This window comes from Lonchura striata, chromosome 14 (genome assembly GCF_050655825.1).
Source record: "Lonchura striata isolate lonStrDom1 chromosome 14, ASM5065582v1, whole genome shotgun sequence".
Taxonomy (NCBI): Eukaryota; Metazoa; Chordata; class Aves; order Passeriformes; family Estrildidae; genus Lonchura; species Lonchura striata.
Genome location: NC_140716.1, coordinates 14,608,730 through 14,633,329, shown reverse-complemented (window position 1 = coordinate 14,633,329; position 24,600 = coordinate 14,608,730). Strand labels below are relative to the sequence as shown.

The 24,600-nt window shown below is 56.0% G+C and overlaps 3 protein-coding genes across 13 annotated transcripts in view; 1 reads left to right on the top strand and 2 right to left on the bottom strand.

Moving 5' to 3' along the window:
- Positions 1 to 7,186, bottom strand: part of NLRC3 (NLR family CARD domain containing 3) — a 29,145-nt gene extending 21,959 nt beyond the window's left edge. For 9 of the 10 annotated variants that reach the window (XM_085592483.1, XM_085592482.1, XM_085592479.1 and 6 more), the window contains exons 1-2: positions 6,896 to 7,030; positions 1,422 to 1,537 (exon numbers count right to left, since the gene is read on the bottom strand). In XM_085592483.1, coding sequence (XP_085448609.1) covers positions 1,422 to 1,428 — 7 coding nt within the window. In that variant the 5' untranslated portion in view covers positions 1,429 to 1,537; positions 6,896 to 7,030. Of the gene's footprint in view, positions 1 to 1,421; positions 1,538 to 6,895 lie in introns of all 10 variants that reach the window. The other variant, XM_085592486.1, reaches the window with a different exon arrangement.
- Positions 7,187 to 9,983: 2,797 nt separating this feature from the next.
- NMRAL1 (NmrA like redox sensor 1) lies at positions 9,984 to 14,248 on the top strand (the record flags this gene model as incomplete). The annotated part of the gene is made up of 4 exons (XM_085591860.1): positions 9,984 to 10,361; positions 11,102 to 11,351; positions 11,814 to 12,004; positions 12,836 to 14,248. Coding segments are annotated over 4 exons (990 nt in total), but the record flags the coding sequence as incomplete, so codon positions are not given.
- DNAJA3 (DnaJ heat shock protein family (Hsp40) member A3) lies at positions 13,892 to 23,879 on the bottom strand. Of its 2 annotated transcripts, XM_085592476.1 has the most exons (12): positions 23,663 to 23,879; positions 23,434 to 23,567; positions 22,965 to 23,048; positions 22,217 to 22,429; positions 21,339 to 21,491; positions 20,399 to 20,546; positions 19,646 to 19,710; positions 18,646 to 18,774; positions 18,106 to 18,221; positions 17,717 to 17,814; positions 15,623 to 15,739; positions 13,892 to 14,946 (listed from the first exon to the last, which is right to left on the bottom strand). In XM_085592476.1, the coding sequence occupies exons 1-11, from the start codon at positions 23,877 to 23,879 to the stop codon at positions 15,636 to 15,638; spliced, it is 1,461 nt and encodes a 486-aa protein (XP_085448602.1). In that variant the 3' UTR covers positions 13,892 to 14,946; positions 15,623 to 15,635. The 2 variants fall into 2 exon arrangements, with proteins under 2 accessions (XP_085448602.1, XP_077642925.1); XM_077786799.2 differs by lacking the exon at positions 15,623 to 15,739 and having other exon boundaries at positions 23,663 to 23,827.
- Between the last annotated feature and the right edge of the window lie 721 nt (positions 23,880 to 24,600).

Sequence of the window (24,600 nt, the reverse complement as noted above, 5' to 3'; positions counted from 1 at the left end):
TGTCCCCCCTGGCTGTGTCCTTCCCCAGAGTCCCTGGGATGGCAGCATCACTGGCACAGGTGCCCCAGCAGAGCTGCCAGCACGCCCAGCTCTGTGCACACCTCGGGTGCTCCGGCGGGCACCAGGCCACGCGTGCAGCCGCCCTGCACAGCGACGTGGAGCTGCGAGCTGAGGTCTCCATGGAGCTCTGCGGGGACCGGGCGGCGTGGCAGCCAGGACACCCAGCACAGCCCTCACCTGCTGGGGCAGGGGCTCGCTGCCTGTGCCCGGGCAGCCTCCTCGGCCCTCAGCAGCGCCAGCCTGCCCAGCTGGGGGATGATGTCCCCCGGGAACTGCGGGGAGACGGCCCCTGCCAGCCGCCTGTGGCACCGCTCGGTCCTGGGGACAGGACAGAGGGACAGGTCTGGGAGGGTGGGTGACAGGAGAGGCAGCAGAGCAGAATTGCCTCTGACTCTGAAGGGAGCAGGGTGGGCTGGAGCCCTCCGGAGTGCCCTGCCTGAGCCCTCCTCGCCATCCCAAAGCCCTGGCAGGAGGCTTTGTTAGGAGCCGCTAGGTCAGGGCAGCAGCTGCTGAAATTGGAGCCAAAGAGACTGAAGAACACAATCGTGGTGTTTTCTCCTGGGATCCAAACCCATGCAGGGAATAAAGTCTGAGCAAGATCCTTTCTCTCCAGAGCCAGTCCTTCCCCCAGTGCCAGTGCATCACTGCCTGGGTGTTGGAATCTGTGGTATTGATGATTCCAAGGTTGTAGAAAGTCTCTGTCTTTCAGCCCCGCTGCCAAAGCAGAAGCCATAATTCATCTGTGCTGGTTTCAAGGTTGTTTATTCTGTTTATCTCTAACATGTTCTGCTGCCCTGCCCAGCTCTGTCCTGCAGGGCAGCGTGTGGGGCTCTGCCCTCAGTGGGATGTGACAAACATTCAATACCAGAAACTCCCTGGGCTGGATTTACAAGAACGTGCCAATATCTGTCACCTACGTTGGACAGTGTGTCCCCAGCCTGAACCAACAGAAAAATGCCAACACCACAGTGAGACATGGAGGGCATGAAGAAGGAGGAAAAGGACAAGGCACACCAAATTTCCTCCATCTTGTCCCCTTTGGACCCCTTATCTAGAATCCTAAAATTTTACTTTTGCACCCATGCCACACTTAGTTATTACTGATATCAAACACTCAGAGGTTGTAATTCATCCTGTAAGATTGAAAACTTTTCCATGGCCAGAGATCACAGACAGTGTCTCTGGGGGCTCTGTCCAGGGGGGTTCCTGACCCCTGCCAGGGTCCCAGGGCAGCCAGGGCAGCCAGAGGGAAGCTCTGGATTCCCACACCTGGGATCTGCTCGCACCTTGGTGCCCCACCTCATCCCATTTCTGACCCCAGAACGCCCCCAAGGTGACAGATCTGCCCGGCCACCACTCACCTTCCATCAGAGGCCTCCTGTGACATGGGTGGTCCCTGGGCGAGCAGCGCTGTGGTGGCAGCAGAGTCCCATGGGCCACCCCGTGTCCCCCAGCTCCTCAGCCCCTGTCCATGTCCCTGGTGGGAGAAGAGGAGAAGCATCAGGAGCAGTGTGGGAGGGAGCCCTCTCTGAGCTGCTGTGCTGAGCCAGGAGCTCATTCTGCAGCTTTTGGCCGAGGCAGAGTCCCCTTCACTGGCTGGGGCACAGCTGGGTCCTCCTCAGGTGCCACACACTTGGTGCCTGCACCACCACCCCTTACAGCACCCGTTCCTCAAGCACAGTGGTGCATGAATTGCCCTGACAGTGCCCCTGTGCCCTCTCTGGGTCACCTGGGGGGTGTCACCACTGTCCCCAGGGCTGGGAGCTGTTTCTACATCCTGTGTCTTGGGAAGGAAGTTGTGGGGCAGCAGGCAGAGCGAAGAAGGGCCTGGTTTGGTTTCAAAGCCACCTTGGCCCCATCCAGAGCCTCTGTCAGGGCGTGCTGAGCGGGGCCAGCACCACATCCTGTTGCAGAGCTCTGAGGATGCTCTGAATCATCACCCAAAGCAGGAGCATCTGCCTGCTCCCCCCCTCTGCTGCTGCCAAACCACGCTGAGGCTTTGCTGTTTATTTTTAAGTGTCTGCTCAGAGTCCCGTTGCTCTGCGAGCAGGGGTGGAGAGGGAAACATCTCCATGCCTGAGGGCACTCCCAGCTCCACCCGTGTTAGAGGCACTGTGCTGTGGCCTCTCCACCAGCCCCAAAGTCATCCCCAGGCACGGGCCATGTGCAGGGGGGACCTCCTGAACCCCGGGGGATGTCTGATCACAGGAGCAATGCACACACAGTGCCTCAGGGCCTGTGTCCTGGCATCCTTCCTCCTCTCCACGTGCCCTACAGGATGTTCTGGATCCACGTGAACATGGATCTGTGCCCTGCCCACAGACAGCCCTGCCTTTGTCCAGCCCACCCCCGAGGGGACATGGGCACTGTGGGGGCTTGGATGCAGCCTCACCAACAGGTACAGGTAACACTCTTTTCTTTGGTCAAACCTCTCTAGGGAGAAAGCACAGATGTAGCTGGACCAGGAAAACCTGGCAGAGTTTCTGGTCCATGGTGCAAAGCCAAGGTGCTTGGAACTTCTGCTGTCCATCCTCCCTCCCAGGGATCCGTGCTGGGGTTTTTGTTTCTCCCACCAGAAGCACAAGGCTGCAGGAGGGACCTGACAGTGTCCCCAGGGCTGGTCCCTCACAGAGCTGGGTCTCCCACAGGGCCAAGTGGCATGTCCCAGAGTGGGGTAAGTGACAGAAGGTGCTGGCTGACAAAGCACCAGCCCAGCTCCACCTGCCCAGGTGGCTCCTGACGAGCCCTTGCAGGGTGGGAGGTGCTGTTGGAGCAGGGTCTGAGCCCACTGGTGCCAGTGGTGCTGATGCCACAGCAAAGCCCTGCTCTCCATGCTGGGAGCAGCAGCAGCTCTTGCTCATCACACCCCAGGCAGTGGCCTGGTCAGGGAAGACACCATCAATTAAAGGAGCTCAGTGAGCAATTCACAGCGAAACGTTCACCCTTTGATGTGTTCTTGTCTCTAAGTGGCCTGGGAAGTTCAATTAAGCCTTTGCAGTGCCCAGGTCTGTCTCTGATCCTTGCTGCACAGCCAGAATGAAAGGAGGTTTTGCTGCAGGTGTTCCCTGCAGCCCTGCCTCCAAAACGGGGCCCTTTGATGGGGGAAACCTGCTCCAACAGCAGAAAATGTTTGATGCTGTCCTCCGGCGCTCCTTCAAAAACCAGCAGCCGTGGGCCAGCTCGTGCAGAGGCACCTCACCAGGAGAACGAAGCGGCAGAAGGAAAAATGCAGGGAGGGGCTGGGATTTTTCTCTGGCTCCAGGAGCTTCAGGTCAGCTCCAGGAGCACAGGGGCTGCTGCAGGCTGTGTCCTGAGGGCTGGAGAGCTGCCTGAAGGGTAAGGACCAGCCAAAGCCAGGCTCCGTAGCCCCTGCAGACACCCAGGGGTGCCCAGGATGGGACCCAGCTCCTTCCAGGGCTGCTGGCCATGGGGCTGCCCGAGGTGTCCCTCCTGCACATCCCGGGTGTGCAGCTTTGCCTGGCCGGGACCCAGCAGGGACAATGTCCCACTGGCAGCCAGAGGAGCAGGGATACAGGTTTGTGTCTGCCCTGCCTTGTCTGTGTCCCCAGGGAAACTGGGATAAGGGGCTGGAGGCTGCCCAGCCAAACTGGTCAATGGCACCTGCAAGGCCCAGGGAGGGAAATGGGAATTTTCTTGGCAAGAATTTGGCATTAACATTTTTTTTTCCCTTAGTGCAGTCCAAAGGTCCAGTCCAGGAGAAAATCCTTTCCTCTAAGGATGTTTAGACAGCACTGATGTGTTCTTCCAGCAGCTCCAAGCCAGCTGGAACCAGCATCCCCCACATCCCACCTGAGTGTCCCGGCCCCAAACCAGCAGTGCTGGGAGCCACAAGGGCTGTGCTTGCAGGTCCCCACCACGAGCACGGCCAATCCTCTCCCAAATTCTGTGATTTCAGTGTCCAGCCTGTTCCAGGATTCCAACCCCAGAGAACACAGGCCTGGATGTTGCTGCTCCTGCTCATCTCTGCCTCTAATGATGTACCTGCAGTGTCACCCTGGCAGTCCAACACGACCAGAGCAGCATTCAGAGGGAATCCAGGATGAAGGGACAGTCCTGAGGTGGCTACAGGAAGCTGTCTGCAGACAACAGCCATTTACTGCCTGCCTGACTGTTGCCCTGATTTTTTAAAGCGTTAAATTTTCTTTTATAGTTCTTTTGAAAGTTTTAAAGTTCTCATAAAATGTCTTTAGCCTTCTGATAATGTTTACATATTTGAGAGTCAGAGTTCCCACACAATTTCATGTATAAATAGAACAGTTTACATATTTCTCTGTGAGTGGAGAGAAATGACTGATTGATCTTTGGACCAGTGCGGTTGGAGAGGTGCTAATTCCATCCTCCAATCCACGTCACCCTTGGGATTATAAATACCAGATGTTTAAATAAAACTGGGTCTTTTTCTCTTTGGAACTTACCAAGCTTCTGTGTACTCGTTTTGTGTACACAGCGACACCGGACCTTCCTCTGCCCCAGGCAGATCCATCCCCCGTGCCTCAGGAATGTGCTGAGCACCTGGGACGGGGCCGGGTCAGAGCTGGCCCACCAGGACTGCCGCAGGTGATGCCCAGCAGCTGGAAATCTCAGTCTGTCCCCCTGCAGGGGCTCGTGGGCAGATTCACCAGCAGCGTGGGGGGAAGGGGGTGCTTGGCACCCCGAGTGGGATTTCCCAGCTGCCAGCAGAGCCCTGGCGACCCGTCCTGCTGCCGGGGCTGGGGGTGCTGAGGTTAGACAGGCACCAAAGAGCTGGGCAAGAGCTCCTGGATGGCTGCAGGCACCCACAGGCGGAAAACACCCGGAAAGGGACTGATGTGCAGCGTTTAGATATACGGCTAAAAGCTTTTTATACTGAAAAACTGCCCGGTCACACAGCAGCAGCTCAGCCCCGTGCCCCAGGCACGCAGAAACCTCCGCCGGGCTGTCCCCGGTCCCTGTGCCACCGCCGGGCTCTCCCCGGTCCCTGTGCCACCCCCGGGCTCTCCCCGGTCCCTGTGCCACCGCCGGGCTGTCCCCGGTCCCTGTGCCACCGCCGGGCTCTCGGTGCCCGCGGGGCCCCGGGGCTCTGCGGCTCGGGGCGCGGGTGCCCAGCGCAGCCCCGCCGCCCTCCCGGCCCTCGGGGCTCCTCTCCCGCTCACCTTCGGTGCTTTTTAGTCATTTCCCCCCCCTTGAGCTGATCCCCCGAGCGAGCTGCCTGGAAATGAAAACATTTCCCAGGCCAGCAGCTCCGGCCGCTCCCCCCGAGCTGAGCGAATCCCGAAGGATGGAGGCTGCCACCTTTTGGCAGAATGGGAGAGACTTCACATCGTTAATTTCCGCTAATTAAAATACCTTTCATTTATTTCTGCAATAAAATACCTTCTGCGTTATTACTCAATTATGAGGCGTGCAGACTGGCAAATAACTCAGTTATCTGAGTTTACATATGACTTATATTTTTTTGGTCTGGATTTAATGCCAGCAAAATTGATTGCCAAATGTATTTTATGTCAAATTTAATCTCTTCCAGGTTTGAGTTGTGGTTTTTTGTTTCCCTGAACCCCAACCCCAATAACAGAGCCCGGACACAGCAGGGGTTAAATACGAGGTGAGGGGGCCATGAAGGATGGGCTGGATGCCAGCAGTGCCAATCCTAAATCTCACCAGGAAAAAAAAAGGAAAAATCGATCTATGAGTGATTCCAAACAGCTGAAAATGAAGCTAATTTTGGAGAGGAGGTCCCTTGCAGGGCACTGCTGCACCTCAGAAGCTGCAGAATGAAGGCTGATGCATTTCCTCAGCTGGCCATGCTCTGAGGATGCTTTACCACAGCTGTGCAAACAGCTGATTGAAAAGCAGATCCTCCCAGCAAACAACTTCTGCCCTTCCCACCCACGGGATAGCAGCAGGAAAACTTGGGCAGGATCTGCTCTGTGCCACTCGCAGCCCCAGGGCTGCAGGGATGCTGCCAGATGGGACCAACCCAGCCTTCCTGGGCTGGCAGAGCCCCCCAAAGAGCAGCTGCAAGTTCTCCAGAAAGAATTTTTTGTGCAACATGAACATCCCGAGTGGGAGGTGTCCCCTGGCTCCCAACGGCGCCTGTCTGGCTTTGGGTAACTCTTCCACGTGGTGGCCAAAGCCTGAGGGAGGGTGACAGCCCAGGGGGTGACAGCAGCCAGGCTGTCCTGTCCCCAGCAGTCCCATGTTTATGGCTATACAGTGCCCAAAGGTGCCTGGATAACAGCAGGGTTAGGTCTGATGCCCTGAGGCAGCCCAGGGTGCCCGGGCTCTGTGCCCACCTGGGTGCAGGGCTGAGCTCCAGCCCCCCGACCTGCTCCTGGCACACCCCAGGGCCCTGCACCACCCTTTGGTGCAGTTTTGCACCGTGCCACAGGTGAGTGTGTCACTAATCTCTTCCTTTTCTGTTGGTGGTACATCTTGGAGTTTATTTTGGATGGTTTGGGAGTTAATTAGCTCGGCAGGTGACATTAAGGGGAGGAAAGCTGCTGCACAAGGCTTTGGGCAGGCAGGACAGCCTGGCTGTGGCTGCCTCCATGCCCTGGCAGGCGAGCAGGTAAGGGGACAGGATTTGTGACATGTGCCAGGTTCCCTGGGGGGTGCCACGCTCACCTCCATCACTCCGGGCTCCACCCCCTCCTGCCAGCCTGGTGGCCATGCCGTGCCATGCCGTGCCGTGCCAGGGACCTCTGCCCATCAGCTCCCGGCCCTGCTGCCTTGGCCATCACAGCACGAGCTCTGCAGCAGCTTGTCCCCACCAGGGAGAGCCAAGTGACTTCTCCCCTTCTCCCCACACTCCTCCAAAGCCCCTCCAAGCCCCTACCTTGGCCTCGTGTCACCTTCCCCCGGTCGCTGTGTCAGCAGGGCAGCGGCGAGGGCATCCTCGTGGCCCGGGAGGATGCAGCCCCTCCGGTGTCCCGCTCAGCTCCTTATGCCCAGGGCTTTCCTTCCTCCTCAGGGATGCTGAAGCTGAAGGCAGAAGCCACCCTTCCCGCTGGTGTCCCCCGGTGGGAGCTGGGGCGGGGCGATGCTGGGGCAGCACCTGCGGAAGGTGGCTCCGGGTTCCCCGGCCGTTCAGAGCCCGGTGGCTTCTGTCTCTTTGCGTTCTCTCCGCGCCTCTTCCTGCCCTGGCTCTCGCAGATCTTCCTTCCTGTCAGCGCAGGGCTGGTGCTGTGCAAATGGGGCTGAGGGATGCGCCGAAACCCAGCGACAGCCGGGGCTGCCCCAGCTCCGTGCGGGGACATTTCCCCCGCGGCGTCCCGAAAGCCGCGGAGCCGCCCCAGCAACACCCCGAGCGCTGCGAGCGAGCTCGGAGCAAAGCCACGCGTTCAGCCCGGCCCGCTGCACAACCACGCACTGGGAATATCCCACGGGAGAGGCTGGAGCAGCAGCTCTGCCCTTCGCTGGGTTGTGCAAAGAAATCATTCCATGAGTAAATTAAACTTGTGTCTTGAAAAAGTGGGATTAAAGGGTAGGAATAGCCTCCCTTTCCTCCAAAGGTGTTCGCCTGCCTTTGCCAAATGCTTCCTGGAATTAGGATTTGTCTCCAAAGAGCTGGATCCCATCCCACCAAGGAGCCAGAGCTACCAGAGCATCAGGACCGGCGGGATCTCCCCTCCCCAGCTCCACACACGCAGGTGGGCTCGGTGATTATTTTCCATTTTGGTTCGACAAAACCCTCCATTTGTAAATCCTGTAAAAATTTCACTGGCATTCAGGCAAATGGTGGCTAGTGAAGCTCTCATGGTGGCGAGCTGGGGGGGTCAGGGTGGGCTCGTGGCCACTGAACTGTGCCTGGGGAGGAGAGGTGGGGGCAGGCAGGAATTGGGAGCTCCAGCCACCACTTCGGGCTCTGTGTCCCCCAGCCTCGCTCTCTGCCCGCCCCAGTTGTGCCCAGCAAGGGGTTAAAACTTTTCTCTGTCGAGTTTGAGGTCTGTTGGTAATTTCCCCGTCTGGAGGGGGGTTTCAAGAGGAGCTGGCAGATGGTAATTCCCAGCAGCCAACCTGTAGCTAAAATCCCTCGCATCCAAAATGACTGTGCAAGAAACCCCAGTCAGAGCTGTGCCTCCTGCTTTCACCATTCATCATTGATCTGAATTAACACATCTGAAATGTTTCTTTGCCACTGTGAATTACACATCCCTCACGCGTTTTCTGGGTCATTTACCAGATTCAACCCCAGGTTTCTCAATGTATTTATTTACTAAACCCAACCTACGGAGTTCCCGGCAGGGTGGGTTTGTCCGCAGCCCCTCTGGAGCTGGCAGGAGAGCTGAGAACAGGTCCAGGGTGACTCTGCTTGTTGACTGGTGCGGTTGTTGGCAGGAGGGTGCTCGGGGACAGCTCGGGGACAGCTCCTCAGACCTGCACAGAGTCTGGGGACGAGGCACCTGGGCATAACAACGGTGCCAGCTCCAGAGGGAGCAGCAGGACGAGCCTGGGGAGCAGCGCGGCTGCCACACCAAGGAAAGGTGCAAAGTCTGGGACGCTCGGGGGTCCCCGGGAGGAAGAGACACAACCCCCCCAGAGGGTGACGTGGTGGCTTTTGGGTTTTAAGCGGGTTTCCTGAGCAAGGAGCAGGCGGCTGGGACAAGGGATGGGATTGGGGGTGGGATGTGTTACATTGTGCTCAGGCCATGTCTTCCCCCATTCCCCGAAACCCCTGTAACTCTGATCAAGATAAACCTAGTCCCCTCCTTCATGCCCCAACAGGGTTAGCGGAGAGCCAGAAAAGCCCTCCCTGTCCAGAGCCTAAATAAACCCCTAACATTTCCTGTTCGCTCTCTTTCCTGCGCTCTTCCCCTCGAACCATAAAATAAAGAGCTGGACAACTACACTAGAGTGAAAGCCTCTTTTAGAATCTTTACCCATCTCCTGATGTTCCTTCCCTCAAAGCCTCATATCTCTGAGCTAGCCTGATAATTTAAGGGCCGAGGGAGGGAGAAACGTCAGGGATGGGGTGGGATTGGGGGGTGGGATTGGGGGGTGGGATTGGGGGGTGGGATTGGGGGGTGGGATTGAGGGGTGGGATTGGGGCTGGGATTGAGGGCTGGGATTGAGGGGTGGGATTGGGGTGGGATTGGGGTGGGATTGAGGGCTGGGATTGAGGGGTGGGATTGGGGTGGGATTGAGGGCTGGGATTGAGGGGTGGGATTGGGGTGGGATTGGGGGTGGGATTGGGGGTGGGATTGGGGTGGGATTGGGGTGGGATTGGGGTGGGAGTGGAGCCTCACGCCGGCGGTGGGCGGAGCTCGGCGCTGGTGGGCGGGGCCTAGCGGGGATTGACATCTGCGCCCCGCCCGGGGGGCGTGGCCGAGCGCAGCCGGGTGGAGCCGAACACGATCGGGTGGCGCCGAACAGACGAACGCACGCAGATCCGGCTCAGCCGATTGGAGCCGAGCTGAGCCGATTGGAGCCGAACTGGGCCGGGCTCAGCCGATTGGAGCCGATCTGAGCCGGGCTCAGCCGATTGGAGCCGAACTGAGCCGGGCACAGCCTATTGGAGCCGAACTGAGCCGGGCGGAGCCGATTGGAGCCGAACTGGGCCGGGCTCAGCCGATTGGAGCCGAGCTGGGCCGGGCTCAGCCGATTGGAGCCGGGCTGGGCCGGGCGGAGCCGATTGGAGCCGAACTGGGCCGGGCACAGCCGATTGGAGCCGAACTGGGCCGGGCACAGCCGATTGGAGCCGAACTGGGCCGGGCTCAGCCGATTGGAGCCGAGCAGCCGAGGTGAGGAGCCGTGTGAGGGAAGACGTGCCCGGTGCCCGGGACCGGCGATGGCCCCGCTCCCTGCCCTCCTCCCTGCCCTCCTCCCGGGGCCGAGCCGCGGCCGTGCGACCTCGCTGCTTCTCGCCCCGTCAGAGCCCCGGGGCCGCCCGCGCTGCTGCATGGCCGGGAGGAAGCTGATCGTGGTGCTCGGGGCCACCGGTGAGTGCTCGGGGCGGAGGCGCCGGTGGTGCCCGAGCGGCCGGGGTGAGGAGGGTGAGCGGCGCGGGGAGCGCTCGGCGCTTGCGGCCGCTGCGCCCCGGAGCCCTGAGCGGCCGCTCCCGCGGGGCCCAGGGCGGCAGCGTGGCCCGGGCGCTGCTGGGCGATGGCGCCTTCAGGGTGCGCGCGGTGACGCGGAGCCCCAGGAAGAAGCCGGCGGAGGAGCTGAGGCGCCGCGGAGCCGAGGTGGTGAAGGCAGATCAGGACGATGAGGCATCGCTGGAGCGGGCCCTGGCGGGTGCCTACGGAGCTTTTATTGTCACCAACTTCTGGGAACACTGCAGCAAGGAGAAGGAAATCGAGCAGGTACATGTCCTGACATTAACTGGGACCACGTGCGGAATGATCTGGCAGGGTGGGTCATGAGGAGCAGCAAAGTGGGGACTGCTCTTGGAGCGTCCGTGGCAGCCCTGATAGTTTGAGTGGCCAGTCCTTTAGACCCCAAGGCCTCACAAACAGCAGGTCCCAGTTCTTGCAAAACCAGGATTTGATCTCTGTTCCCTCGGAGTTGCATGGCTCCAGGGTCTGTTGCCTTCAGGAAATTGATAAATTTGTTCCAGAGAGCACCCAGGAGTTGGAGTAGCAGGAGTGGGAACACTTGGCTCCTCATCCCAGGGCAGAGCTGGGACAGTTGCTGCCTGCAGACCTGTAACCCTCTGTGCTTGCAACTGTGGGGCCAAAATCTTGCAGTATCAGAGATCCCAAGGGTGGTGTTCATGCCTGGACAGATACTGCAAGGTGGCAGAGTTGCCACATCTGGATGGCAACAAACAAAGATAAGACAGTTTAGGGCAGGTATGTTGGCCAGGCTGGTGCTTTGTGCTGGTGCTTGAGTGTTTGATGGAGCAGCGAGCTCCAAAGCTGGAGGATGTGTGGTCTTCTGAAGTAGAACAGGTAAGGAGGGAATTCAGCTCCTCCTGGACAACTCACTATGCTTGTAGCTGAGGGCTGGTGGGAGTTGGATCCTCCCCAGAGGGAAGGGGGGATGTGGGGATGATGGGGATGTCCCATTCCCCTCTTCATGGCTGGTTTCTCCCTTGGCCCAGGGACAGCGTCTCGCTGACATGTCCAAGCGCCAGGGTCTGCGCCACGTTGTGTTCAGCGGCCTGGAGAATGTGCACCAGCTGACAGGGGGCCGGCTGGAGGTGCTGCACTTCGATGGCAAAGGTGTGGTGGAGGAGTACTTCCAGAAAATTGGGGTTCCCACCACCATCATCCGGCTGCCGTTCTACTTTGAGAACTTCCTCTCCATCTTCAAGCCGCAGAAGGCCCCGCAGGGAGACACCTTTGTCCTGGGTAAGAGGAGCTCTTGCTCTGTGGGTCACTGTCCTGTGACTGTCCTCATCCACTCCCACCGTGCTGGTGGAGAGACTGCCAGGGCTGTGGGCTGGTAGGGTGACGAGGTCTCTACCAGCTTGACCACAGCAAGCTGCATTATGGTCTTCAGGCCTGTTTGGTGGCCTGCAGGAAGTCACAGGGATTCTGGGCCTATTTGTGGTGCTGAGGGCTGTTCTGCAGATCCCAGAGCAGCTCTGGACACCCCAAGAGCATTTGGCATGGTGGAGGTTGTGGGGCTGCAGACATCTCACAGTGCTGCTCTGGTGTCAAGGTCTCTTAGCTCACCCCTGCTCTCGTGCCTTGCCATGCTGATGAGCGCTCTCATCTCTCCCTCACCTCGTGTCCAGAGACAGCTGAAAACTCCACTGTACCTCCTCAGAGCTGGGCTGCACTTCAGCTGGGATCAATCTCTCCACACAGAGCTGCCCATGGGGGACACCCCCATGGATGGGATGGCTGTGGAGGACCTTGGGCCCGTTGTTCTTGGCCTGCTGAAGTCCCCAGGGGAGTACATCGGCCAAGTGATAGGACTCAGCACGGGCAAGCTCACCGAGGCAGAGTATGCTGCCATCCTCTCCCAGCAGACGGGCAGGACTGTGAGAGCCAGCAAGGTAGGAGGTATCTCTTGGTGTAGGTGGTGGTCTTGAGGGACTCACAGCTCGTTTTGGTACAGCCCAGCACCGACACTGCCCTGTTGGTATTGTCACTGAGCTCATGCCTGTGGAGCACACAGATGTGCCTGGGCAAGTCTGTGCCTGGTTCTGAGGGATAGCTGAGCTGGGAGGTCTCCAACAGACACAGGGATGGGCACCTACACAACAGATTTCTGCTGGGTGCCCTTCCCTTCAGCAGGGCTTCCCCCAGGGCTTTGCTGCGTCACCATTACAACAGATCTGGCCTCTGTGCTGTCACTGTTAACAAGGCCCCTGACCACTCCCTGCCCCTTCACGATCTATTTTTAAACTTTGTTTGCATTTCACAGTTGTGCCTCAGGCAGCCAATACAATGAATGAGGGATATGGTGCATTTCATTAGAAACAAGTCTCCTCTGATGCTCTCTGCAGGTTCTCCCCTCCCAGAAGTGAACCAAACCTTTTGATTTAGGCAGGGAAGGATGTCAGGTGGCAACCTGAATTGCCTCCTGGACCACCCAGTTTCTAGAACCCCTCAGCCATAGCTGTGGTGTGAGGAAGGGCTCCTTCAGAGCTGCTCCAGATGTTGGCCAGCTGTGTGCCAGACCTGGGTGCTGGCTGAGCTGTTCCTGCCAGGCAGGGCTGCATCCTTTGCCCACGCCCAGCAGAAGTGCCTTGCAGAACCCTCTGCACCGGTGGCAATGCTGTGACAGGCTGCTCTACCAGAGCCCTCATCACATCCCCTCAGAGGCTGCGGGGAAGCCCCAGCAGCCTCCGAAACACTGTTTTTTTCCCCAGTTCTGTTGGCAGATCTCCCCTGAGGAGTACGAGAAGCAGGACTTCCCTGGGGCCAAGGAGACGGCTGCCATGTTCCGTTTCTACGCCCTAAAGCCAGACCGCAGCGTGGCCCTGACCATGAAGCTCAACCCCCAGGCCCGCACCTTCCACCAGTGGGTGGGGGACAACAAGAATGCCTTCTGAGCCTCCCCTCCCTCCCTGGTTTCTGCAGCAGTAGGGGGACCTGGCTGAGGAGGTGAAGTGCCCTGAGCCATGCTGCCTTCCCAGTAGTGCCCCAGGGAGAGGCTGGTCCTGCCCCAGCTGAGGAGAGCTTGGCCCAGTGTGTGTGCAGCGTGGTTGGGAAGATTTAGGCAGCTAGAACAAGAGGAAGAGCTGGACAGCACAGGCAGAGGGGTGGCAGAAGCACTGCCTTTGCACTCTGTCCTCAGGGAGGTGTTGCTTTAGTCATTGTGGGGGTTTTAGGGTGGTGGGGGCTAGTTTTCCTAGGATCACCTCCTTCCCCAGGCAGCTCTGAGCATGTGGCAGCAGGTGAGGTGCCATAGGCTGAAGGTGTGTAACCCAGGGCCCCAAAGGCAGGTATCCATGGCCAGGGCTGCTGCAGGCTCCTCAGCAAACAGAAGACAAGGATTTCTCCATGGATCCATGGTTTGAGCACTGCAGGTGAGCCACTGGAGAGAATTAAAGCTTAGTGTCACCCCAGCAAGAGGGACTGCAGTGACTTCTTGTGAGTGTAACACGAAAGCTGAGCCTGATTCCTCATCATGCAGCTCTGGCCCTGGTCCTTGGGCTCCTGGAGCTAACTTCAGTCACTGTGCCAAGGAGTGGGGATAAAACTCTACTCTTTCTACACTGTCCAAGGTTCAGTGGAAAAGCCCCTTCCCCCTCACATGCCTAAAATACTGCTCAGATAGGGCAGCTTTGTGTTCAGAGTCAATCCCAGCCCCCAGCAATGCTTGAGCCATCCAACCCTGTCCCTTCCTTGTTCCAGAGACCTTCATTCCTGTTACTAGGGGAGGGAAAGGGGGTAACAGAGCATGTGGAACAGTAGACAAGGCAGCAAGGCACAGCACATGTTAAATATCTTTATGAAGTCCATCTTATTTACATGGGTACAGAATCACTTTACAGAAGTTTAATCAGGAGGCAACGCGTGCTTTATTTCAGCAAATTAAGAAGGGCAAGACTACAGCATGTCCCTGTTGAACTGGTGTTGAACTGATTAGTATGTGGGCTGATGGTACCTGCACAGTATCACAAACACAGCAGGCTACAGTAACCATGGAATACTCACTGCAAGAGCTCAGCTCCATCTGGAGGGAGTGATCCACCTCACTTGCACTCTCACACAAGTAAAACAACGATGCTTTGACCAATCCTTTATGCTATGGGTGTTGCACTAAAGTAATAAAAGATTTTTGTCCCCAACTGGCAAAGGGCTCAGTGATCGACTTGTACCAGTCCAGAAGCGACAGCAGCTGTGTGGTAACTTTAGTTATTTGGGGGATAAACTTGAGGCAAAGTGCAGATTCCATCACTGCTCTGTGCAGGCAATCAGCAGGATAGAGAAAGCCCAGGGCTGTGAGGGAGCCAGGCCAGCTGGGCTCAGACAACGCCCAGCCACAGGGAGATTCCACGTGGAGCTGTGCAGGGCAGCAGGGCTGTCGTGAAGACAAGGTTAGACCTTCCTGACCCACCAGGTCTCCTGGAGAGTTCACCAAGCACACCTGGCATTCCAAAGGGCACCTGAGTGAGCAGCTGGTGTGCTTGGCCTCCACACAGCATATTGCTGCTCTGTGCTGGACTATTTGTTTCACATTTCCTCTGGTTTGGATTCTAAGTAATACTTTAGCTTTTACCAAATAAGCTTCCAGCAGCAGTAAGGTTGTGGAGCAGCCTCCAGAGAGCCACCCTTCTGCTAAGATGGTGTTTTCTTTCACTGCCAGTTGTTAGGACAGTAGTGGGGTTTGTGTTGGTGCCTCTGTGATCCATGGCCTCTCCAGCTGGGATTCTTGCTGTGCTGCTGACATCCTGTGTTCTCCAGAGCCTGACTGCCAGAAAGATTCACCCCCAACTGCACAGATGACCTGCTGCTGCTGGCTCCTAGTTCCCAGTAGAACGCTTTCCTGCAGTTGAAGTGAGAGGAAGGTTACAATTTCCTGGCTGTATCAGCACACAGCCCACTCTGTGAGCACCTCCCCTCCTGACCTGCTGTCACACTGTCAGCCCTACAGCACAGCCAGCTTTGAAGCCTACAGAGATGCAAAGCTGAGCCCCTGGGATCCCAGACTCTGTCTGCTGTAGATGATTGCAAGTCTTGGTGCTCCCTCATAACGGGTCAGCACCAACTGAAGCACCTGAGTTACACTGCAGTGATGCACGGTGGGGTTTGCTGTGCTGTGACAAAGGCTGGCTCCTCCCTGGTGCTGTAAGCCCATGGCAGGGGTGAATCCAGCACCAGTGACTCTGCAGCCCAGATTTGTGTGGCAGAACCCGGTCCCAGTGGGACCAGCTCATGGGACCACCGTGCTTGGAACTGAACACAGCTCCAGCAGCAGAGCTGCAGGGGAAGGCAGCCACCTCCCCAAGGGTGCACCCAGCATCTGTGCTGCACTTTGCTGCAGCAACAATGCACTTTAATCCCTGGCTTGTTGCTCCAGGTCCCAGGGGACAGCTAGGGCTGTGCACACCCGCGCTGGAAGGCCTGAGGCTGAGAAGCAACGCTGCGCTATTGTGCTTCCCCCTCCCAAGAAGTGCTCAGTGTGGGGGAAAGATGACAGTGAAACACAAGAGGCCTCCTACCTCGGATGGGGTGTCAGGAGGTAAACATTTTCTTAAGTTTGGAAAGGAATCCCTCCTTGTTCTCCTGAGCCTCAGGCCTATCCCCGCCTGCGTCAGCGCTAGCCGTGGCCCTGCCACCTGGACACAAACAGCAAAGGGCTGCAGTCAGAGACATCTCCCACCAGGACCAGAGGGGTGTTTTAGACAGGGAATGGCCAAGAGGAAGCAGCTGGTTGTGCTGCTCCCTCATGTCCAGGGCTGCACCTGGCAGCCAGCCACAGGACTAGACCCCTTGCAGTGGAAGCACTGGAGAGCCTGGAAAGTGGGAAAAGCCAACCATGAGCTCAGGTGCTGAGCTGTTCCCTTCCCCTCTCCCCAGCCCTCCATCTGGCAAGGGAATTCTTGTGCTGCACAACTGAGTCAGGAGCCCCACAGGCTTTGGAAACAAGTACTTGGATCTGAGAGTCTGCCACTAAAAACAAGTGGTGAACTCAAATGACAGCCAGCCACTATTTTACAGGGTTAAAAAAATCTATACTGGTAGTCCCTAAAACAAGTTCTTCCTGTTTCAAGGTTGTGTCCTTGCAAAGCAGTGCAAAACCACACCAGGAGCCTGATTTATGTCACTGCAAGCAATGCTCAGACACTATCAAGCAGAAAATGAACTCGTGTAAAATGAAAAAGACTACATGTATTTCACTCCAGATAAGGAATGTTAAAATTGTCCTTTATGAATAGGTCCTGAGAACTTGTTTGTCCCTCGGAAGTGGTTATAATGAAAACAAAGGAGACCTCTTTGCTAAACTGCTTTTTTCTACAGTAAAACCATCAATAACAGGATCCCAAACACCTCCTCAAGCTTTCTTTGTGCACAGAGAACAAGGAGTCTGCTGCTCCCCAGCCTCCCAGGGGTGAGTGCTGATGCAATGGGATGAAATCCCGAGGCAGGACACGCCTCCCCCAGCACAACCTGTCTCTACACTGCAACCTACTGGCGTTTTAACTCACCTTGCTGCTTCATCATGGTAAAAACTGGCAGGTTTGCTTTTTAAAAAATTAGTTTGAGGAGGTTTTTTTTCTTCCTCTTTGGCACACAAATGCCTTTTAAAAACTGGAATGGAAATTCAGTGCCCCAAGCTCTCTGCCTTCACCCAAGGCTGACTATAATATAGGAAAGGCTTATTTTCTGTTTGTATAATTACTATAAAACAGAACACTGGGAAGTATTTGGCAGAGCCTGCACTTAAGCCTATATTCCTCACACTTTGGCATGTAGTAGAGCAGATCCTGGGATCATTCAGCAGCTCAAAAAGGCTCTCACCTTGGCCTAGTCATAAATGCTCTGTTGGGTTTCAAACCAAAACCAAACACCAACAGGCTTTAAGAAGTTCATTGTTTCAATTAAGCAAACAAAAAACTGCTTTCCAGAGAGACAAAGCTTCTTCCTTACTATTTTACCATGTGTTGTGCCTTTAGCTGCTGCCTCTTCCAAGCACCTCAGGCCTGAAACTTAAAACACAATTGCTGAATCTCAATTTTCCATCTGGAGCTGGAGAGCAGCTCCACAAAGCTCCCAGCTGCCTTCATTCCTCCATTGTGCTGGACACTGTCCACTGTCCAGAGCTGACACTGCCACCAAGGGACACTCCCAGCCCAGGTTTCCCCTCACACACAGAGCTCAGCCCCAACAGAAACCCCTGTCAGCATTCCAGGAGAAGCAGCCCTGCTGTGCTCACAAGCACACTGGATTGGGGTCACACAGGAAATTGGCCTGAAGCACATTTGCTTTCCTGCCTCAAGGCAAGTCCTGGCACAGGGGAAGCAGGGAGCAGGAGGCATTCATCAGCACAGCTTGTCTGGACCCTGAAGTACTCAGTGCCTGCTCTCTGTTCACACATGGATTTGCCCAATAAGTACTGGAACAGAGCTTCCTGGGAAGAGGCTGCCTCCCTGCTGTGTGCTACAGCCTGTCAGTATCATGTTAGCACTACTTCTGTTAAAGCAGGCTGTGCTGCCACGGGCCTGATGGTGAGCCTGGCTCCCAGGAGTGCTCAGGGAGCACTGTGCACTCCCCCAGCAGCTGCCCAGGGCAGGGGCAGGAGCTGCCCTGCTCACCTGACGCTGTGTTGGTGACCCCGTTCACGGTGCCGTCCACGTCGGCCTCGTCCTCGGCGTAGCTCATCATTAAGGCTCGCTGGCGATCAGTCAGCCTCCTGTGGCACCAGGACACGGGGTCAGGGATGGCCTGGGGTCCCACAGCCTCCCAAACCTCCCCCAGCAGCACCCACCAGGGGCAGGGACTGGACTTGTGTACGAATACACCAGGAATCCACTTGCTCTTTAAATAAGCCATCTATAAGGAATGATCTCTAAAGAATTCTCAGTGGAAAAGGAGACATAGGACCCACTGCATTTCACCTCATAGAATTCTCACAACTTCTAAATAACACTTTTTGCAAAAAGTTTTAAAAGATTTCACAGGAAGTTGTTTTAGCTCCACTTACTGAGGAACTTTTATCTTTATGTGGATGTAGTGGTCTCCATAGCCATAGCTGTTCACCTTGGGAATGCCTTTCCCACTCATTCGAATTCTCTGGTCTGGCTGAATACCAGGGGGTATCTATAAACACAAAGGTGTCACATTTATTACTCTAATTAAACATTTATATAATAATTACACATCTATAGAAATTATCTGCTTCTCCAACAAGCTTCAAAGTAGGATGGGAGAGCCCTTATATGCTCATGCATTGAGACACATCCCTAAGCTAAACCAGTAATGATGGAAAAGCTTATGAAGGAGTAAAGAACCTGACAGAGCCTGTAGCCCTCAGATGGGGCTGGCCCAGCAATTCCTTTCCTTCCCTGTCCATACACAGCAACAGGAAAGAAGCTGTGACCAGGCAGGTCACAAACTATCCAAGGCTCAGTCCCGGCGGAGTCTGAGATGCAATACTGGCAGACTTGGGAGATTTTGCCCACCTTTGCAGGCAAGGAGAAGCCTTTGTGCCCCACTGATCCATGCCCAGAATACTGGCACTCACCGTGATGTTGATTGTCTCATACAAGCCTTGACACCGGGCTGTGCCTCCCAGCACGGCCTGAGCTATTGAGATCAGCAGATCCGAGTGGATGTCGGCTCCGTTTCGTCGGAACACAGAGCTCTTCTGAACCTGCAGGGCAGCAAAGTTCCAAAGAGCAGTGAGCACACCGTGCTCTCCTGGTAAACTGCTCCCAAGGGTCTCAGGAAAAAAAACATACCATCCCCAAACAGCATGGCTCAGAACTGTGAGCTAATATTTGGTGTTCTAGTAAAACACAGATATTGAGATAACTGATTTAGCCAAAGGATTGGAAGGATCCCTGCTTACTGCCTCAGGAACTCCCTCCCCTAACCCTGCTGTTAGTTTATCCATGTCACTACAGTCCTGCAGAGACAGACACTGCCTTGTCCAGCACCCTGTACAGGGGAAAGACAAAAGTGAGAAGGAAATGAAGCAGCTTTCCAGTGGCCTCACAAGCTGGAACAGAACTAAACCCTACTGCACCATGAAAGAGGTGCTGAAAAACTTTTCTCCTCAACAGGGATGCGTGTGGCAAGATTCTGACAGGAGAAGAGGCCCAGCTACAGCACAGGTGCAAAGCAGCCCTGAAGGTGGATCTGCAGAAGGACACTTCACCAGGCAGCCTCCTGCAGCACCTCCCACACCTCTCCTCAGCTCTGCCACCCCTGCCAGCAGGCAGCTCCCTCACATTTCCAAGTCAAAAATTCAAGGCATGAGGAAGCTACTCTGCATTTTGATTCACACCATCCTAAGGGCCTGGTCCTGGAACAACCAGCAATTCTTTGTGAACAGATTCAAAGTTACCCTCCTTGCTACAATGCAGATCTCCTGCTGTCTCAGAAAGTTCACAGGGATCATGTTACCTCAGCTGTTCCAAAGGATCACTGGCTCTTCCTCCTCTGCCCATTCTGCAGTCCTTTCCAAGGCAGTTGAGAAGGGAACGACCAACTTACATAATGAACCAGCTTGGAATACATACCCTGAATGTAATGAAAATTTCTTTCTTCCCCACAGGCATCCGAACTGTCTGCCCGTCCTCAACACCTGCAGTCAAAACAGGAGGGAATGTGACCTTGGGTTATAACCCACGTGTGACATGGATACCTACAACTCCTGCCAATCCCAAGAGCTGGCCACCACAGCCCAAAGGAGGAGGGGTCAGCACATGTTGATACCTCTGAGGTGATGTCTATGCCCCCAGCATGTTTGTTACTTCAATATTTACAGAATTCTCTATGCATTCTTCAAATGCATTGGATTAAGGAACACAGCAGCCTCCACAAACTGCAGGAAAATTACAGGCTGTTTATCCAGGGTCTCAAAGAATCAAGTCTTAGTCCCACCACTGAATTCTCCTCTCTGGTGAGGAAGGCAATCAGCACATCCCTCTGAGCCAAGCCAAGGCTTTCAGGACTCCCACCCTCTCCCCAGGCTTCAAGAACAAATTAAAGACCCATGGCAACAAAACCTTTGGAGATTCACCCTTCAAAACCTCCCTAGGAGGACCCAGGCAAGAACCAAAGCTCAGGGAGGGCAGAGCAAACACTTATATCCATGGCCAGAAGATCCATCTCCTCACTAGCCCGTTCCATTGCCGAGCTCTCACCTGCTTAGCTTTAAAGATAATTTCTCTGCAGCAAAAAGTCTTACACTGTTCCCCCATTTGTACCAACAGAGGCAGTAAATAACCACAGTTCTTTAAGAGAGAGCAGCAGACAGGTACAACACTGACCAGCTGGCACAGGAACCATCACTGTCTTCTTCTGCTTGGTCTGCCCCGTGCCCCGGCACACGACGCAGGGCGTGGTGATGATGGAGCCGCGGCCGCCGCAGCGCCGGCACGTGGAGCGCATCACGAACGGGCCCGTGTTGATCGTCTCCTGGGGAGGAACAAACACACATTGGGCAGTGATGAGTACTGAGATGGGGCTTCTCACACAGCACCTTTGAGCTCTGATCACACCCACACCCTGTCAGGACAGAGATACCGCTCAGCAAGGGCTGGAGCAGAAAGCTGGCTCTGAAAGCCACTCACCATCGCATTCTGATTTCCACTGAACACCACCACTACTACAAGTGTCAGGTGGTGAGGGCAAGGGAAACACACCATCCTTGAAGTCTAGGCTTTAATGTACAAGAAGGAACAAAGCTCCTTAGAGTGCTACAAACGTCTGTGTTCAGATGAATCCAAGGACAATCCATTTACATGGATTACTGCCAGTGTCCAAGAAAACCTTATGGTGACTAAGCCCTGGACTGAACCACTGAAGCACACAAGGAATCAGATGCATGGAAAACCAAAGCCTGCAGCTCCACCATTACCTGCATCTTCTTATTTTATGATTACCCTTAGGTTTTCACCACCTTCCTCCAGCCCGCAAGTCAAAAGATACTAATTTATTGCCTGAGGAACTTCAGAGCTATTACATGATATTCATATGGTTTGTGGGATGTGCAGTAGCAGAGGATCCAGCCTGAAGGCTCATGCTTTCAGCTGGGCACAACACTTTAACACAAAGAAAATCTTCCTAGTGCCTACTAGCATCAAGCTGACACTAACTCAGCTTTGCCCAAGATAGGCTGATGAGTGTGGTGAGAATTTTTCACCATGGAATGAAGTGACCCTCCCCAGGAAGGGAAAGCACAGAACTGGTGTGCTGCTCAGCACTTACCATGCCCGTGCCATTGCAGTAGTGACAGCGCTGAGCTTTGGTGCCAGGTTCGTGTCCTTTGCCATCACAGCGCACACAGGAGTCCTGGATGTTCACCACAATCTCCTTGTTAACACCTTTTGCAGCTTGGGTGAATGTCAGTTCCATGATATACTGCACAGGAAACATGGATATAGATCCATGACTGAGGTTTGACAAGGAGACTGAGAAGAGTTTAGGCTAAATACTAAACAATGCTAAAAATAATTCTAAAAATTCTCAGTTAATAATGCTAAAAGTTCTCAGTAAAGATGACTGATCAAAATACGAAATTCTCCTTATATGATAAAGGTCATTTTTAGTAAAACCAAGAGTACCCAACACCAAACATTTCTGAAAACAACACATGAATCATCAACACTTAAAGGAGCATTTAGCTGCAACATGAAGAACAAGACAGATTTTATTATGGGCCTCACTGCAACATGAAGCTAATTAAGTTGCAAAATTAAGCCAATTAAGCAGCAGCCAAACATATTGCTGGAAGGCCTGGTTTATAGCTACAAGGTATTTTGTGGGTTTTAGCATAACAGATCAAAGGAGGCATAGGTAAATCAAGCTGCAGCAGAAACGATGCCTCTCCAGCGATGGAACAAGTCAGCAGTACTGGGTGGTGTCAGTAAACACCAGAGAAGTAGCTCAAACCCAGAAAAAATATCCTGTCTGGAGGTGTGGGGTGTGTTCCTGCACAGCTTAGCAAAACTAAGAGACTCTGCCCATGCCATGGGACACTCACACACTGACATCCCCAGAAATAACTCCTCACTGAAGCTCCCACAGCTTGCAACAGAAGCCGGGGAGAGACACTACTTTCATACCTAATTAAAGGCACCTCCTACCTCCTGTGGCTGGTCAAAGACAGTCTGAAAATCGCCAAAAGGGGATCCCGAGAACTCCCCAAAGATCTTCTTGAAGAGCTCCTCGGGGTCGATGGAGGGGCCGCTGCTCCAGTACTGCCGGCCCGCGCCAGCCCCGGCCCCGGCCGCGCCGGCCTCGAAGCTCGCCGTGCCGTAGGCATCGTACTGCTTCCTCTTCACCTCGTCACTCAGCACCTGCGGCGAGGAACGCGCCTCAGGGCAACTGCGGGGCCCAGGAGAATCCCTGGCTCTGGGCTCAGACCTTCCACAAGGTCTCACCCAGCTCTCGGTACCACAGGAGTTAGGGACAAGCTGCTGCTTCCCCGGTGTTTCTTGGCTCATCAACAGAAAAATTACAAGATTTTACTACTTTATAAAAAACAGCAATAACTTACACTAAGCAGCTGATCATTATTATATCAGCTAAAGAGTGCTGGAATCCAAAAACAGGGCTGGGGGAGCACAGTGAAAGTCCCTCTGGACTTTTGGTTTGATTACTTAAACTGATAATAATTCCACAGAAGTGACATCTATGCCAGTCACTGCTAAGGAAGGGGAAAACTGAAAAAGCCCAAAGCAGCTAAATCAGATACTTGGACCAAGTAATGTCTCGGGACAGAGGTGCCCCAGATTGAAGTGCATCAAAAAGCAGCCAAGTTTTTACAGGAAACGTTTGCCCTCATCCACCCTCTAGTTTTTCCTCCTCATCACAACAAAATCTTGCTATTACCTCGTAGGCTTCTGCCAGCTGAGAGAACTTCTCCTTCGCTTTGGGATCATCCTTGTTTGTGTCAGGGTGGTATTTCTTTGCCAACTAAAAAACAAAACCCAACCATTAGGGACAGGCAGGAGTTATTTACTTAAGCATATCTCACATGCCAGGAAAAACACATCGGGCAGAGCCTGGCATTCACTAGATGCATTCCTAGGGATCTAAAACTCTTCATTTTCATTTATCAACCCAAAACAACTAACTACAGGAGCTGCTCCTTATCTTCTCAGCAATCCCAGATCCTTCTAGAAGCGATGACAGCACAGACAGACCAGGCTTTGGAAGCGATCCCCAAGGCCATGTGCTGAGCTTTCCCGCTGTATCTAGCGGCTGCAAACACGGGATGGATTTGTTCCCTGCCCCAGCGAAGGGGCAGCGCCGGCTCCTCTCGCTGCCCGGGGGCGCAGGCCGGCGGCTCCCGGCGCACCTGGTAATAGGCCTTCTTGATCTCCTTCTGCGTGGCGGTGCGGGGCACCCCCAGCACCTGGTAATAGTCCTCCTTGGCGCGGGCCGCGCTGCTGTGGAAGGCGGCGGCGGCGGCGGCGGCAGCGCGTTTCGTCCCTGCGGGAGAGGAGGGAGAGGGGCCGCCGTGAGGGCCGGGCCGGCCGGAGCAGGGGACGCGGCCGGGGGGAAAGACCCGCGCCCCCCCCGCTCACCAGCGGCGCAGAGCCCGGCGCGGAGCAGCAGGAGGCGGCGCGGGCCGCGGGCGGGCGGGGCGCGGAGCCCGCGGAGCAGCAGCAGCAGCGGCGGCCGCGCGTTCCCCGCCCCGCGCCCCGCGGCCGCCCCGACCCAGCGCGACGCGCACCCGGCCGCCATCTTGGCCCGCGCGCGGCGCTGCGCCTGCGCACCCTGCGGCGGGGACGGGCCGCGCATGCGCACAGCGCCGCGGCCGCGGCTGCCCCGTGCTTGCGCATGCGCGGGGCTCGGCGGGGCCGCGGGGACGGAGCGGGAGGGGACGCGGGGCGGGGACGCGGCCGGGACAGCCGGGCACTGCCCCCTGCCAGAGCCCCGTGCGGCGGGGCCGGGAACCCGCCCTGAACCCGCCCTCTGCTCTGCCTTCGCGGCCCGCGCCCCTCCGGGGCTGCTCTCCTCCCCCGGCCGGTGACATCTCTCGCAGGAGTGGAATAAAGGCTCCGAAAGCCCAGCGGGTGCAGCGCCGCACGCCCACGCTCAGGCGGCACAGCAGCCTGGCACGGCACCCTCAGCGAGGCAGCAGCTTTCCTCTGCAGAGGGGGAGGACGATTCGTGCCAAGCGTGTCTCTCTCCCGCCCGCGTCCCCGGGGCTGGCGCCTCCGAGCGCTCCTCGGCACAGCTCGGGCCCGCGGCGCGGGGGAGGCTCCGCGGGGCTCAGCGGCGACAGGGACGTGCCCGCTCCTGCACACGCCGCCCTCAGCCCGCTGAAAGCGGGGCAGGAGCCTGGCTCCGCCGGCGTGGGTGACACCCGGGCTCCAACCGGGCCCAGAGGGCTCAGCGGGCTCAGATCCAGCGCTCCCTGCTCCTGCTCCCGCCCCGCAGCTCTGAGTACACGACGGTCTCTGTTCACCGCCGGCTGCCGGGCCGCGGAGGAGGCGAGCACGCCGAGCCCCCGGCACTG